At 41.4% G+C, this 16,735-nt stretch overlaps 1 protein-coding gene across 4 annotated transcripts in view; it reads right to left on the bottom strand.

The window, feature by feature from the left end:
- Nucleotides 1–16,735, bottom strand: part of PLCH2 (phospholipase C eta 2) — a 768,337-nt gene that overhangs the window by 113,492 nt on the left and 638,110 nt on the right. For all 4 annotated transcript variants that reach the window (XM_056543367.1, XM_056543369.1, XM_056543368.1 and 1 more), the window contains one exon: nucleotides 11,883–12,054. In XM_056543367.1, the coding sequence (XP_056399342.1) occupies nucleotides 11,883–12,054 (172 nt within the window). The remainder of the gene's footprint in view (nucleotides 1–11,882; nucleotides 12,055–16,735) is intronic.

The raw sequence follows: 16,735 nt of genomic DNA on the forward strand, positions 1-16,735 counted from the left end.
AAAGCAACTCTTAAGAAATAATGGCTCTCAAGGGTAAAGAGATAAGTAACCTGTTTTCTTTAATAGGTCTACATTCAAGCTTCTGCCATCAGGGGAGTTGTTCACCTTTCACATGGTTCTTGGCAGGAGTAAAGCTACACTAAATAATGACCTAGGTTCACTGATCACGAGCAAACTACCATTCGACAGCTCCATTAATGAGACATTGTCTTATTCATTCTATTCCTTCCTTCAAATGACCTACAATATCAATTGCTAAATCCAAGCGGAGGAGACAAAAATTGAGCGTAAGTGTTAAATGAAGGGTTGTGTACACTGCGCAGCCTGAGGCGTCCCTTTCATTGTCATCAAACAAGACCCATGTCACAAACACATTAACAAGTTTTCTTTGAAAAAACAAGACATCAGTTTACTGCCGCTGAGCAAACAGGATTTTACTGACGTTCAGCCGAGCAAATACGATTTGTGTGGTTTTTATAACTAATAAAATTTAAGATCATGGTAATAATGCTATCTATGTATATGGCACCAACAGATTCCGCAGCACTTTACTATTTTGGAGGTACAAATAAAGACAAGAGCTTACAGGCTATGAGGAATGGGGTTGAGACCCAAGGAAAAAAGATACGATGGTCCAGCCATGTTTTATAAATCCAGCCACCAATTAATCTCTTCCCATAAGGAAGAACATTAAACTGGTTTATATAGTAGCCATTTCTGACACAGGAAACTTCTAGTACACTCCACATGGCACAACCACAAGTGTTGTTGACTATAAGTTTTTATGAGTTTTCCTGTATGTGGTGACCCAGTACGGAATACCGTATCCTGCCCATCCTGTCAGGTAGTTGCTTCCCTCAGTGTCCGTCTTGGGCCCACTACTCAGGACTCAATATATTATATTGTTATGCCATTTTTGTTGTTCTAGAATTTTCTATGTTACTGTTTATTGAAGTCTGTTAGCAAAGAAAGTGCAGAGTGGATCAGGTGACCTGTCTGCCCCAATGGGAGACCTCCAAATCACCCTGTATAGGGGGGAGGAGGAGCTGCCCAGACTAGTTCCAGTCTAGCTCCAGTGCTAGTTGTGAGCTGAACTCCTGAGGTACAGTGTGGAGAAGTCAGAGAGAGAAGTGTGAGGTGATCTGAGGAGGCCTCAAGCTAATCAGAAGTCTAATCCTGCAACCACGCATCTTCTAAGGAAAATCCCCTACACTCAGGTGAACGTCAAAGCCTAGCGGTAAGCACTAGACCCTGGGGAAGAAAAGCATAGTCTTCAGTCAGTCTGCAGCACCAAAGTCAGTGTGAGTTGCCATTCATCACAAGTCAGTCACTATGCAGCACAAACAACTATAAGTCCCAGCAAGGCGATAGGCTTCCAAGGTTTATTCTGAACCTCCTTTGGCACCAATCTATGCTGTAGAGGAATAACCATCTATCCTGCCTCATTAAAGACAGTTATCCGTAACCTTGTATTGGAGTATTTATTGCCCTGTGCCTGGCCCAGGAGAAGCAGTCTCAAACCTCGGACCGTGTATAGGCTAACGGTGCCCTGGCGTCACTAAAAGGTTAATTTCACATTATTCACCCCCGTAGACACCACATGTAGACCAAGGAAAGCTAATATTACTATTAGTTACTATTATTAGTAACCAGTACAGTACTGCAAAAGTAATTTTTTGTTATGTGTAAGACAAAATTGGTGTGGTGGTGGAGGTAACATAGAAACATTTATTTATATCTGTGTCAAGCCCTACATGGTCCTACACTGATGCTGGAACAGGGCCTTGTCTGCAGGGTGGACACATGGAAACCATATGTATCACAGTGCACTATTTCAAATATGGTTGGCAGGCTTGGAAACTCCAAGTCTGGACTCACATCTAGTATTTTGGTCCACATTTTGGCCTGTATTTTTATCCTGAACCAGGAGTGGAACTCACAGAGGAAAAACTATAATCAATTTGCTCTATTTGTGTGACTTGGACCCACTCCTGGTTTTGGCTTATAATTTTTTGGTGGATACAAGGGTCATCAAACCATTGCAGCCTAACTTAGTACTGTTTAAGGGTAAATGTTGAGTAAACTCTACGGATCACTGTATAGATTGTAAAAAATGGATAGCTTTTTATATTGGTCTGGGTATCAATCTGGTTTCTGTGAACTAGAGTCAATCTGTCATCCCTAAAGGCTTCATGTATAGAATCTGTGAATTTCATTTTGACATTGCATGTGTATGTACTTTAACCAACAGATCATAACACTAATATATCGTGGTAAGGTGACTAAAGAAAAGCTTCATCTAGAGGTTCTTTAAAGAGAATCAGTAAGCTGCAATTTACGTTCTGGTTCAAAGAGTCAAAGATGCGTTCCCAAGCCCCTGAAGTGCTGAGGGTTGCAATGTCTCCTTGCTCTCCCTCCCATCCCTGTCCCTGCTTGATTGACAGTCAGGACTCAGGTTCCAGCTGTCAATCAAGCAGGGACAGGGATGGGAGGGAGAGCAAGGAGGCGTTCCATGCCTCAACACTTCAGGGGCTTGGAAACTTCTTGTTGACTCTTTGCACCAGAGAACAATGTCAGAAGTTTAGAACGTAAATTGCAGCAAAAATATTCCCCTTAACCCCGGACCAAGCCCATTTTGACCATAAGAACCAGGCCAATTTTATTTTTGCAGTTTCGTTTTTTCCTCCTCACCTTCTAAAAATCGTAACTTATATTTTCATCCACAGACTAGTATGTTGCGCGACCAGTTGTCCTTTGTAATGACATCACTCATTTTACCATAAAATGTATGGCGCAACAAAAAAAAATTTGTGTGGGGAAATTAAAAAGAAAACCGCAATTTTGCTAATTTTGGAAGGTTTTGTTTTCACGCCATACAATTTATGTGTTCTTTATTCTGCGGGTCAATAGGATTAAAATGATACTTGTGATTACAATTACATACTTTTCTATTATTGTTGCGCTTAAAAAAAAATCTTTTTAACTAAATTAGTACATTTAAAATCCCTCTATTTTGATGACCTATAACTTTTTCATATTTCCATATAAGTGGCGGTATGAGGATTCATTTTTTGCGCCGTGATCTGTTCTTGGGGACGGAGCCCATTATTACCCTAAGGATGGGAGCATTTTTTTCAAATCTGACCTCTATTACTTTATGCATTAATATCTCTGGGATGCTTTTACTTATAAATTTGATTCAGAGATTGTTTTTTCGTGACATATTCTACTTTATGTTAGTGGTATATTTTCGTCGATACTTGCATCATTTCTTGGTGAAAAATTCCAAAATTTGATGAAAAAACTGAAAATTTAGCATTTTTCTAACTTTGAAGCTCTCTGCTTGTAAGGAAAATAGACATTCCAAATAAATTATATATTGATTCACATATACAATATGTCTACTTTATGTTTGCATCATAAAGTTGACATGTTTTTACTTTTGGAAGACATCAGAGGGCTTCAAAGTTCAGCAGCAATTTCAAAATTTTCTAAATCAGAATTTTTCAGGGACCAGTTCAGTTTTGAAGTGTATTTGAAGGGCCTTCATACTAGAAATACCCCAAACATTACCCCATTATAAAAACTGCACCCCTCAAAGTATTCAAAATTACATTCAGAAAGTTTGTTAACCCTTTAGGTGTTTCACAGGAATAGCAGCAAAGTGAAGGAGAACATTCTAAAATCTACATTTTGAATTTTTTACAAGGGGTAAAAGGAGAAAAAGCCCCCCCATTGTAGCCCAATTTCTCTCGAGTAAGGAAATACTAGATGGGTCAGAAGATAAGGAGCGACCGTGGGTCGGATTTTGGAGAGTGAATTTTGCTGAAATGGTTTTTGGGGGGCATGTCGCATTAAGGAAGCCCCTATGGTGCCATAACAGCAAAGAGCCGCATGACACACTATTTTGGAAACTACACCCCTCAAGGCACGTAACAAGGGGTCCAGTGAGCCTTAACACCCCACAGGTGTTTGACAACTTTTCGGTAAAATTGGAGTACGGCAATACCCCATGTGTGGACGTAAAGTGCTCTGCAGGCACGCTACAATGCTCCGAAGAAAAGGAGCCACATTTGGCTATTTGAAAGCAAATTGTGCTGAAATGGTTTTTGGGGAGCATGTCACATTTAGGAAGCCCCTATGGTGCCAGAACAGCAAAAAAAAAAAAAAAAAAAAAAAAACACACGGCATACTATTTTGGAAACTACACTCCTCAAGGTATGTAACAAAGGGTCCAGTGAGCCTTAACACCCCACAGGTGTTTGACGGCTTTTCCTTAAAGTCGGGTGTTTAAATGAAAAAAAAAAATAATTCCACTAAAATGCATTTTTTCCCTCAAACGACCATTTTTACAAGGGGTAATGGGAGAAAATGCCCCCCAAAATTTGTAACCCCATTTCTTTGGAGTATGGAAATAGCCCATGTGTGGATGTAAAATGCTCTGTGGGCGAACTACAATGCTCAGAAGAGAATGAGCCGAATTTGGAAAGCAAATTTTGCTGATATGGTTTTTGGGGGGCATGTCACATTTAGGAAGCCCCTATGGTGCCAGAACAGCAAAAAAAAAAACAAAACAAAAAAAAACACATATGGCACACTATTTTGGAAACTACACCCCTCAAGGAACGTAACAAGCAGTACAGTGAGCCTTAACACCTCACATGTGTTTAATAAATGTTCATTAAAGTGCGATGTGAAAAGGAAAATTTTTATTTGTTTACACTAAAATGCTGGGGTTACCTCAAATTTCTCATTTTCACAAGTGGTAACAGGATAAAATATCCCCCACAATTTGTAAATACATTTATTGGAGTAAGGACATACCTCATATTTGGATGTGAACTGCTCTGCAGGTTCACACCAGGTCTCAGAAGAGCAGGAGCGTCATTCGGCTTTTGGAGAATTTTGCTGGAATTGGGAGTCAGGGGCCTTGAGTGTTTATAGAGCTACCATGGTGCCAGAACAGCAGGACCCCCCTCAAGTGCCATTATTTTGGAAACTACACCCCTCAAGGAACATAACAAGGGGTACGGTGAGTATTTACACCTGAGAGGTGTTTTGAACAGTGGGCCGTAAAATGACAAAATAGTTATTTTTCACAAAATGCTGGTGTTACCCCAATTTTTTTTATTTGCACAAAGGGTAATTGGAGAGAATGCCCCCCCCCCCAAATGTTGTAACCCCATTGCTTCTGAGTATGGAAATACCCAACATGTGGATGTAACATGCTGTGTAGGCACATTTTAGGGCTCAAGAGTCCTAGAGCTATGTTTGCATTTGGGGCCTATGGCATATTAGTAGCTGATGGTTACATCAGAGGAATATAAAAGAAAGGAGCACCCACATGTGACCCTATCACATACAGTACACCCTCTGGGGAGGGTGTATAGGGTGAGTGGACATTTGGAACGGACAGGTGTTCCCGAAATTTATTTTCCAGGAAGTGTACTATGGGGAAAATGAAAATTACAATTTTACTACTGCCATGCCAATTATGTTCCCGCCCCAAACCCTATGCTCTTAATCATCATTCTGGGAATGTGATGTGTGTGGCAATCCCTAACCTGTTGCCTAAAATGCGCACCACGCTCAGGTGAAGAGAGAGAGCGCTGCATATTTGAGGCAACATAACAACCCCCCCCGATGATAGTGACCCATGACCCATTTTTGGAATAAATACGCCCAGTGGTCTTAGGGTTTTTTTTTTTTTGTTTTTTTTTATGAAAGTTTTTTTTTGGGCAATTTAGTGATTTATGGAGTTAAAATTTGGAATGTACTCTGGACTTGGTACATCGGGGTTAAAAATATAGGAAATTAAATAGTGTTGAGCAGCATAGGCCATATTCGAATTTGCGATATTTCGCGAATATATGGACGAATATTCGTCATATATTCGCTAAATTCGCATATTCGTAATATTCGCGTTATATTTTAGCACATGCACATTTTTGTTTATGCAAATTTTTGCATGTACCATGCCTGGGTTTTCCACATGGCGTTGTATGGCTTGAGGACTTGATTAGAGAGACCCCCCCCCCCCATATACCAATTGTAGTCCAGAATACAATCAGGCTTGAGGACCGTTGTTGTCGGACCGTTGTTGTCGTACCATGAATTGTGGTTAGCATAAGGACAACCCTCTTATCCTTATACCAAACCAGCAACAGGTTTTCATGGGTAAGGACATGGGACTCACCCTTGGGCATAGGTGTCTGGAAAAAATTTAGGAGGGAGGCCTCTCTGGTTCTTCCGCATGGTCCCACAAGTGGACATGGATCTGGCAGGGATGGATGTGAACAGAGGGATACTGGTATAAAAGTTGTCCATGTACACGTGGTAACCCTTATCCAGCAATGGGTGCACATGGTCCCACACGAGTTTCCCGCTAACACCCTCATATACTCTATAGTGTTGCTCACGAATATTCGCAATTCGAATTTTATTCGCGAATATCACATATTCGTGAATTCGCGAATATAGTGCTATATATTCGTAATTACGAATATTCGTTTTTTTTTTTTTTTTTTCACAGTACACATCACATTGATCATCCCTCTCTGCTTCCAGCTTATGTGGTGTAAGAAGGCTCTAATACTACTGTGTGAGACTGGTGTGCGAATGTGCGCATATGCGAAAATTTGCATATGCGAATTTTCGCATATGCGAATTTTCTCTTATGTTGATTTTTGTATATGCAAATTTTTGCATACGTAAATATTCGCATATACGAAAATGAAACGAAAATATTACGAATATGCGAATATTCGCGAATATGACGAATATTCGTCCATATATTCGCGAATATTCGCGAATTCGAATATGGCCTATGCCGCTCAACACTAATACTCTAAACTTGCAAGTGTACCCAAGTACTCTCGCAAAGTTTGCAGAGTTTTACACCATACAGCGCACGCTTCGAGGGAATGTACTGGCGGAAGATGAGTCACACCTTAAAACTGATTAGAGACTCATCTACAGAGAGCTCCCTTAGGGGTACGTAGGACTCCCAAAATTTGTTCCCAAAGTGATCTATGACCACCCTGCCTTTGTAAAGCCGGCCATAGGTAGGATCACCTTGGGGGGGGGGGGGGGGATGACATGCTGCATTATCAGTGTAATGCAGGCATTTCCGTATGGCCTCGAACTGTCCCCGTGTCATACTGTAGATTGGTAGAGGACGTTCCCACTCCAGTATTGCCTGACACTGGGCTTTTTGACTAGGCCCATATGCAGCACGAGGCCCCAAAACATCCTCATTTCGGTTGCATCCAAAAACGAAACTGGGTGGTGGGCGATGAACTGTGTGGTGTACAAGTTCGTCTGCTCCACCATTAGATTCACAAAGTAGTCATTGAAATAATAACTAAAAAAAAAGTCAATTTCAGTGTATCCGACTGTATCGGTCTGGATTCTTTAGTTGCCAACAAACTCAGGTGGGAATGTGTGCGGGGGGGGGGGGGGGGGGGGGGGAGGGGGTGAGTGTGTGTGCTTGGGTGCAAACTATATTACCATGTGTGATTATAAGTCATGCACCATTATATTAAAACAGAACAAAATCACACGGCGGACAGAAAAAGATAAAAAAAAAAGGGTAGCAAATCGCAGCGCCCTGAAGCCCTAATAGGGCCTTAAGTCCCAGTCACAGATCCTTAAGTCCCAGGTCGCAAGGGTGTACCTGTAAGCTCTGTGTCCTGGACAGGGTAAGTTCATGACAAAAATGGGTCTTCTCACACAATTGAGAGACTTCACATGCCAAGATTAACACATTAGATTTTAGCTTTAAAAAAAAAAATAATAATAATGTTGACAATCAGATTTGGCTTCATCAGTACAAGAGTATTATTGATCCTCTGTATTGATCAGGATGTCACACGATGAGTTGATGATAAAGTAGGTCACTTGCGGGAAATTGAATGTAGATAAATGGAGCAAAGTAATGAAAGTGTAAATAATATTGAAAGGATCCCATATTTCATAGGGGTTTGTATTTACTTTTGCATAGGTGGAGCATCGGTGAAGCAGAAGAACTTGTACACCACACAGTTCATCGCCCACCACCCAGTTTCGTTTTTGGATGCAACCGAAATGAGGATGTTTTGGGGCCTCGTGCTGCATATGGGCCTAGTCAAAAAACCCAGTGTCAGGCAATACTGGAGTGGGGACGTCCTCTACCATACTATAATTTTATGAACATCACAAAATGGGAAAGCAATGGTTAGACTTGGTATTTAAATAGCATAATGGAATATACTATTTTGTAGTTAAAGGGGTACGCCGGTGGTAACCCATTTTTTTAAAATCAACTGGTGCCAAAAAGTTAAATAGATCAGTAAATTACTTCTATTTAAACATTTTACTCCTTCCAGTATCAGCTGCCGTATACTAAAGAGGAAGTTGAGTTGTTCTTTTCTGTCTGACCACAGTGCTCTCTGCTGTCACCTCTGTCCATGTCAGGAACTGTCCAGAGCAGGAAAGGTTTGCAATGGGAATTTACTTCTGCTCTGGACAGTTCCTGACATGGACAGAGGTGTCGGCAGAGAACACTGTGGTCAGACAGAAAATAAGTTCAAAGAGAAAATAACTTCTTCTGTAGTATACAGCAACTGATAGGTACTGGAAGAATTAAGGTTTTCAAATAGAAGTAATTTACAAATCTGTTTAACTTTTTGGCACCAGTTGATTTAAAAAAATCATTCCACCAGAGTACCCCTTTAAGACTGTAGGCAATGAGAATATAAGACCATACAGATGCAGCCACATATAATAACTGCAATGTTTAATAAAGTAGTATTCTTGGCTGTAAAGTCAGGACAAGTTTGTTCAGTAGGAGAAGTCTGCCATGATGTTGGTTACCTCTATGCAATCCCTTCTTCAGACATTGCATAGAATATTATAGAATATTAAAACGTGGTACTCTGAACATGGCAAAAATATATTAAGAAGCAGCGTAGAGTATTTTCATGCAAGCTCTGATGCACATTCCTAGTAATAAAGTATGGAATCCACATCCTACTGTTTGTAAAGGAATCTATGTTGTAGTTCACACACACACTCACACACTCACACACTCACACACTCACACACTCACACACTCACACACTCACACACTCACACACTCACACACTCACACACTCACACACTCACACACTCACACACTCACACACTCACGCCATATGTTTCTTCTTTCAATACATTGCATAGCCTGGACAGGGATTAGTCCTAATGGATGAGGCTAATCTGTGACCATTAGTGTTGCTCACAAATATTCGCAACGCAAATTTTATTTGCGAATATGCGATATTCGCGAAGCGCTATATATTCGTAATTTCGAATGTTTTTATTTTTTTATTAATCACAGTACACATCACAGTGATCACCCCTCTCTGCTTCCAGCTTGTGTGGTGTAAAAAAAGGCTCTAATACTACTGTGTGAGACTGGTGTGCGAATTTTCGCATATGCGAAAATTTGCATATAATAACTTTCGCATATGCGAATTTTTGCTTACGCTAATTTTGTATATACTAATTTTCGCATATGTAGAATTTCGCATACGTGAATTTTCGTGTATGCGAAAATAAAACTAGAATATTACGAATATGCGAATATTCGCGAATATATGATGAATATTCGTTCATATATTCGCGAATTCGAATATGGCCTATGCCGCTCAACACTAGTGACCATAACTATATCTATATGTGCAGTGTACAAGCTACAAATCTGCTGCAAAAAATTTGGGTTTGGCTCAAATTTTTTATCAGCGACTGATGGAATTTTCTGAAAAATCCATTGTGCAAACATTCTCTGACAGTAACAGAAGGTGGAGGTTCAGTTAAATGTCCTTACGAAATACTTTGCGCAAATAAATAGTGCAAATAAGTAAAATGTATTTGTAATGTATCATACTAGAGAAATAAAAAGCTTACTTCTTCACTTTTTAGTTTCGCCATCCCCGAAATGCTGCTATTTTGTTTAAGTAACTCATAAATTACTTAGGTAAATCCACAGAGCAGAGGGTATATTGATTTATACCTTTACTGAGAGATCAGCTTACACTGCCCATAGAAGTCTATAGAAGGGGCGAAAGGAGGGAAGTGCAGTGAAAGAGATACTGCTGGTTTACTGTCTCATACCAGATCTGAATTCACGTCTTACACTACTCAGTACTGCTCTATAATGTCCTCCATGTTGCTGCTTTTGAGGGTGTCCTAAAAAGAGGTAGGAAAGCACAATCTTTTGTTTTTGTGTCCCCTGTTTATGGAAAAGAGCTAATTTCAACCTGGAGTTCAGGGAAAGCTGACACTTAGAAATTTAGCCCACAGAGGGGTAAAACTGATCAACATTACATATACAAGTAATAAAATGGCCAGAAATAATGTTACTCATCCTATACACACACAAAACAGCCGATCCTACGAGGTTATCTGAAATTACAGTTTTACTTAAAAGATCTGTAAATTTAAATACAGGAACTAAAGCTCTGAGTGAGGTGAAGCATGTAGATAAACAACTGCATAGTGGTATTAGCATCCTATTTCTACTTGATCTCAGCTATTGTAATGGACAAGCATGGTGCTAATTCTGGGGAAAAATACAGCTTCCTATAATGTCTAGAAGCCCCTCAAGTACTGTGAGTGGTCCTTTGTGCTTTTAATATTACCATTTTCCAGTGATATTAGATACAATATAAAAAGGTATAAAGGGCAGCAGTCAGATGGTTGGAAATGTAGCTCTAGATTTAAATGCAAAAAATTCTGTATATCTTAGTCCTGTATTATAGTAATGATTCAGTCAAGATATGTAACTTATGTTAGATCAATAGGTTAAAGGAGTTGAAAAGAGACAGTCACTTATCATCCAGCAATAAGTGTCGCTTCCCCATCCCGCCTCCCCTTGGCAGCTCATACAAAGTGCAATGCTAAGCAAAGGATGACAATGAGAAGAAGGCACCTGTCGGGGTGAGGACATACTATGATCTTGTTTAGTCTCCCAAATGACAAAGAAGAAATGAAACCGGAGCACTCACACGAGCAATCTTCTGCGGGATCCTCAGGTACAGTATCCACTCAGGGTTCTTCAGCAGGGAGGCGGTAGGTGGTTTTGGGAGAGCTCAGACGCTGGCCACGGTCCGTATCGTGCCAATGGGCCCTTCGTCAGGCCGTACGGCCTGACGAAGTGCCCATTAGCACGATACGGACCGATGACCGGCATCTGAGCTCCCCCAAGCCATTGGCGCGATACGGCCGTGGCCGGCGTCTGATCTCCCCCAAGCCATTGGTGCGATATGGACTGTGGCCAGCATCTGAGCTCCCCCAAAACCACCTACCGCCTCCCTGCTGAAGAACCCTGAGGGGTACTGTACCTGAGGATCTCGCAGAAGATTGATCATGTGAGTACTCCGGTTTCATTTCTTTGTCGTTTTGATATATCTCTTGCTATATACATGATGCACCACTACCTACTTTAATACCGGGACCTTTATTCCTTCCCTCCAGCTAGCAGCTCATACATAGTATTGCAGGTGGTCGACAGTGTGTAATCCAGTGCCAATTCTCTGTTTCTTCCTCTGTTCTTTTTTCTTGTTTGCAATATGCTTGTTTAGTCTTTCCCCTGTTTGCAATGGTTTTACTCTACTTTCAAAGACCAAGTACTGTATGTCCTATTAGAACAGTGGTCTCCAAACTGTGGCCTTTCGAGACCACTGAATTATTAAATACAGTAGCCACCACTGGGAGATCAAGAATCAAAGAGACGCAGGCCGCCTATATAAGATCTAGGTAGACACGGAAGCAAGAACCAATTCCACAGTGACTTCCACAGCACTCACAGATCCTTCTGCATTTATTTATACATCCATCCAATTCATTTTGTTCACATTTACCTTTACTAATATCTTTCCTTTCAGGCTTTCCGGAGAAGGCAGCTTTGTTGAATCCCCATTAAGCACATCAGAAAGATCTAACTTGTCTCCGAGGATTTCAGTTAAATACTGAGCCATCTTCTTTTGCTGCACGACACTACAGTGATTTTCAATGGACAGGATGACAGGATACCTGTGAAGGCAGGAAAAATGGAAAAGCTGTCACCTAATATATTCTTATTTAGACTATAGAACGACGATTGTGTCAGCAAAATACAAATGAAGCGGTTTCTTCCTAGACAGTCATTTTAAATTAAGTGGTAATACAATAAGTGAAACTCTTGTTCAGGTTTGACTACGTGGCCATACGCCTTAGATATCTAGGGTTGCCACCTTTCTTGCACAAAAAATTTCGCCCATGCAAATTTGCATAATTAATTATATATGTGTGGTGCGCCACTATAGTGAGTAGTGGCAGGGCCACGGGTGTTGCGGTGAGAGTGGTGGGATCAGATGTTATTAACCCCGGGGATCTGGTGGTATTAACCCCTATGTGTTCATGACGCCAGTGTGGTTTTCGGGTTCCGGAACACCACACGCCTGGATTCTCCGCTATCCCACGGGCTAGTAGTGAATAAAGAGTCCACAACCAGTTGCAGGTAAACGGAGGCTTTACTAAATAGAAGACAGGTGTAATTATCTTCACAGCTATGGCCAGAATTCCCAGAGAGGTGGCCAGTACCCAGAGGACCTCGCAGCTTGCTGGACCAATACTTGTAATAAACCTGACTTGGACATGTAATTTAGGCTTGACTGTTATTACACTGGACGTGACTATGTGCAGGACTTGACTAGATGTAGTGACAGCAGACATAGACTTGTAAACTTACTGGAGAGTTGTAGCTTCGTGGTACTCCAGATGCTGAACACTGTCCTGAGATTCTCTGGTAGCTGCTTCAGCAAAGGCTTTGATGTTGTTGCCATGAGCACATAACTCAAAGAGACTGAATTAAAGATGGATACCCCTTTATATAGTGAGGGGGCTGGACTATAGCCCATTGGTCAAGCTGTGGTTCATAGGTTAACCCTGGTGCTCTCTGGGATTATATATTGTAACAACTCATATAACAGCATAACATAATGTGATCAGCTTACTCACACAGGTCCTTGGAGTCCTCCAAAGGTCCTATATACTATCTATACATCAGAATCCTATCTATGGTCTTAAAATAACATACACCACATTTAATAAATCAGCAAGATAACACAAGGAGTTCCTGCAGGAGGGCCCCCAGGTCACTGAGGGACTCAACCTGACAGGGCCTACAGGTAATACAGGACTATGTACCTGTAGTGGGAGACCACATATGCGTAACATCACAGGATACACATATCCGGGGAAAATTTTGTCCTATCCTGACCCCTATAACTTTTTTATTTCTTCTTATACGGGTCTGTTTGAGGGCTCACTTTTTTCACCACAATCTGTACCATTTTTGTTTTGATGGGACTTTTTGATCGCTTTTTTTTTTTTAAATTAAATTGGGGAGTTGCACTTAGTTACTAACTACAACTCCCAGCATGCACTGATACAGCCTGTGGCTCAGCAGCTGCCCCAAACGATAACTACAACTCCCAGCATGTTGGACTATATAGTAGTATATAGTATAGGTCAGTGTTTCCCAACCAGGGGTACCTCCAACTGTTGCAAAACTACAACTCCCAGCATGCCCAGACAGCCAACAGCTGGAGGCACCCCTGGTTGGGAAACACTGGTATGGTACATGGTGCAACATTTCGGGAGTTGGAGGATTGGTTGGATAAATACTGGCCTTTGCATTGCCGGTATTTTTTTTATATAAAAATACCGTCAGGGTGGCCGAAATACCGGCTGTGCCAGTAAAAAAAAAAACAGCCAGGTAGCAACCCTACTGCCAGCCCAGTCTCCTTATGTCATACATGTGTTGGCATACATACATAGTCAACTATGCCATTCAATACTAAGGCATCCTATGTAATAACATATACTGTGCAGTATACAATTTTAGAACCGGAGACTTACGCAGTTCTACAAACATGAGGACTTCCATTAGGGTGTACCTCATGAAATACTAATGATGAACACCTACGATGGAAGCCTGTGTTCTGACCAGGTCCTACAGAAAGTGGTCACCAATAGACAAATTGGCAAGTAACCATATGTTTTTTTTTTTGGACTCTATTACAGGGATGATAACTTCGAAAGATTCCCTTTAAAAGGGGCACTTCACCCCTAAACATCTTATCCCCTATGCAAAGGATAGGGGATAAGATGTCTGTTCGTGGGGGTCCCACCGCTGGAGTCCCCCACTATATTCGTTTAGAGTGTCGGGTACAGTGCCAGGTGCAGTCCTGTTGATTCAAACTTATATAGTAAAGTGTTTTTTTTTTTTTTTTTTTTTATGGAAGTCATTGGAGCACTAATACAGGTTGTCAGTCACCAAGCTTTACCTCCTTCTAAACAGAAAATCAAATCATGAAGGGATGTGAGATGTGGAAATGTATTGGTGCATAACCAACAATATTTTGGGCTGGGTCGTATGACCAAATGTGTGTATCACGGTATTTTTTAAACTTTTGGCGGTTCCACGGTATATAACGGTATTTCCTAGCCCCCCCCCCATATTAATTATCTGCCCACATACCCATCGGGGGGAAATACATGTCACCCGAAAGCGCTGCCCTCCTCGTCCTGTTTATTGCGGCCGCCGGCGCTGGCACTCTATACTGTGCGGTATCCCTATGCCCGGGCTGCAAAAGGTAAATAAAATAAACTTTAACGCACCTATGTCGGCCCTACGCTGGGGACGGGAACGTCTGAGAGATGTCAGCCTATCACCAGCCACAGCGATGTTCCGCTTCGGCCGGTGATAGGCTGAGCCCACTGTCATGTAAGGAGCCGGCTTCTTACATGACAGTGGGCTCAGCCTATCACTGGCCGAGGCGGAACATCGCTGCGGCCGGTGATAGGCTGACGGCTGTCCGACGTTCCCTTCCCCAGGAAACAAGTGAAACCGGTACCGGACAAACGGGAGGTGAGTTAAAGTTTATTTTGTTTATTTTTTGCAGCCCGGGAATAGGGATAACCGCACAGTATAGTGCAGTGGTCTCCAACCTGCGGACCTCCAGATGTTGCAAAACTACAACTCCCAGCATGCCCGGACATCTGGAGGTCCACAGGTTGGAGACCACTAGTACAGAGTGTCAGCGCCGGCGGCCGCAACAAACAGGATGAGGAGGGCAGCGCATGCGGGTGACATGTGAGTATTTACCCCGATGGGGACTGCGCTGGGCTAATAATTAATTGGGGGGGGGGGGGGGGGCAGAACAGCGCTTGCAGGTCACATAGGATTAGTTCCTCGATGTGGGGACAGCGCTGCGCTGGGCTGATTCATTCATTCCCGAGGGGGAGGGGCCAAACCGGTATTGCGGTATGGGGAAAAACTCATATCGTGCAGCACAAAAATGTCAGTATTGGGTATGAACCGGTACACCGCCCAGCCCTATGAAGGAGCATGACAACTCATGTAAAAGTGGAAATATTATATACTGGTTACCTAAATAAAGCTAAGAAACGGCTGAATAGAGTTTGCAACAACTTATCAAAAAAGGCCAACTCAAGGTCTCCCAATGTACTCTACAGACACAATGATGAAAGGTTATCAACCATTCTTAAAATTCTCTGCAATTTTGCACCTATAGCCAGGTTCAAGGTAACAACAGTATATAAAGCTCCTGTTCAGTTCTTATCAAAAAGCCTTGATACATATGATAATAATAGGAAAACAAAGCCCCGGTATGAACACACTGATCAAAACACTGAGGTGAACAACAAAACCAGAGCATTTTATATTGATAATCGCTGTAATGGAAATAGGTTATTATTGAGCCCGGCTACCTTCAGACAAAAGTTTCCAGGTGCGAGAGGTCAGTCGCTCTGTACAGAACAAGACATGAAATCCACTCCGGCAGTCTTTAATTGAGACTCACACAGAGATAACGGTGCACAAAATCAATCCAATAATTCCTAACAATTTAATATTCGGTTATGTTATGGACCAACATAAGGAGAACATCCAGTTTCCTGCCGCACAACAGGAGACTAGAACACCAATAATTATTATGGGGGCAGGTAGGCAACACTAAAACCAGTCATAACCATTAGATGGCTTATAGAACAAGAGATACACCCCCATCATAAGAAAACAAAACAAAAACATGCAAACAGGGGTCTGCAAGACACTTCTGGAAATAGACTTAAAGGGGTATTCCAGGAAAAAACTTTATATATATATATATATATATATATATATATATATATATATATATATATATATAAATCAACTGGCTCCAGAAAGTTAAACAGATTTGTAAATTACTTCTATTAAAAAATCTTCCAATAATGATCAGCTGCTGAAGTTGAGTTGTTGTTTTCTGTCTGACAATAGTGCTCTCTGCTGACATCTCTGCTTGTCTCGGGAACTGCACAGTAGTAGAAGAGGTTTTCTATGGGGATTTGCTTCTAAACTGGGCGATTCCCGAGACACGTGTGATCAGAGAGCAACTAAAAGCAACTTAGACAGAAAAGAACAACCTTAACTTAAGCAGCTCATAAGTACTGAAAGGATTAAGATTTTTTTAATAGAAGCATTTTACAAATCTGTTTAACTTTCTGGAGCCAGTTGATATATATAACACCCCTTTAACTCCCATTGGAAATCCAACATGTCAGATTCCTTGCCAGGCTGCCACCTTCCTGATTCCCAGTATACCAGTTTTCATTTGTACAAAAAAATTATGTTTTAGTATTTTTACTTTGTTTGAAGTATAGAGGG

The sequence above is a fragment of the Hyla sarda genome, chromosome 10 (assembly GCF_029499605.1).
Source record: "Hyla sarda isolate aHylSar1 chromosome 10, aHylSar1.hap1, whole genome shotgun sequence".
NCBI lineage: Eukaryota > Metazoa > Chordata > Amphibia > Anura > Hylidae > Hyla > Hyla sarda.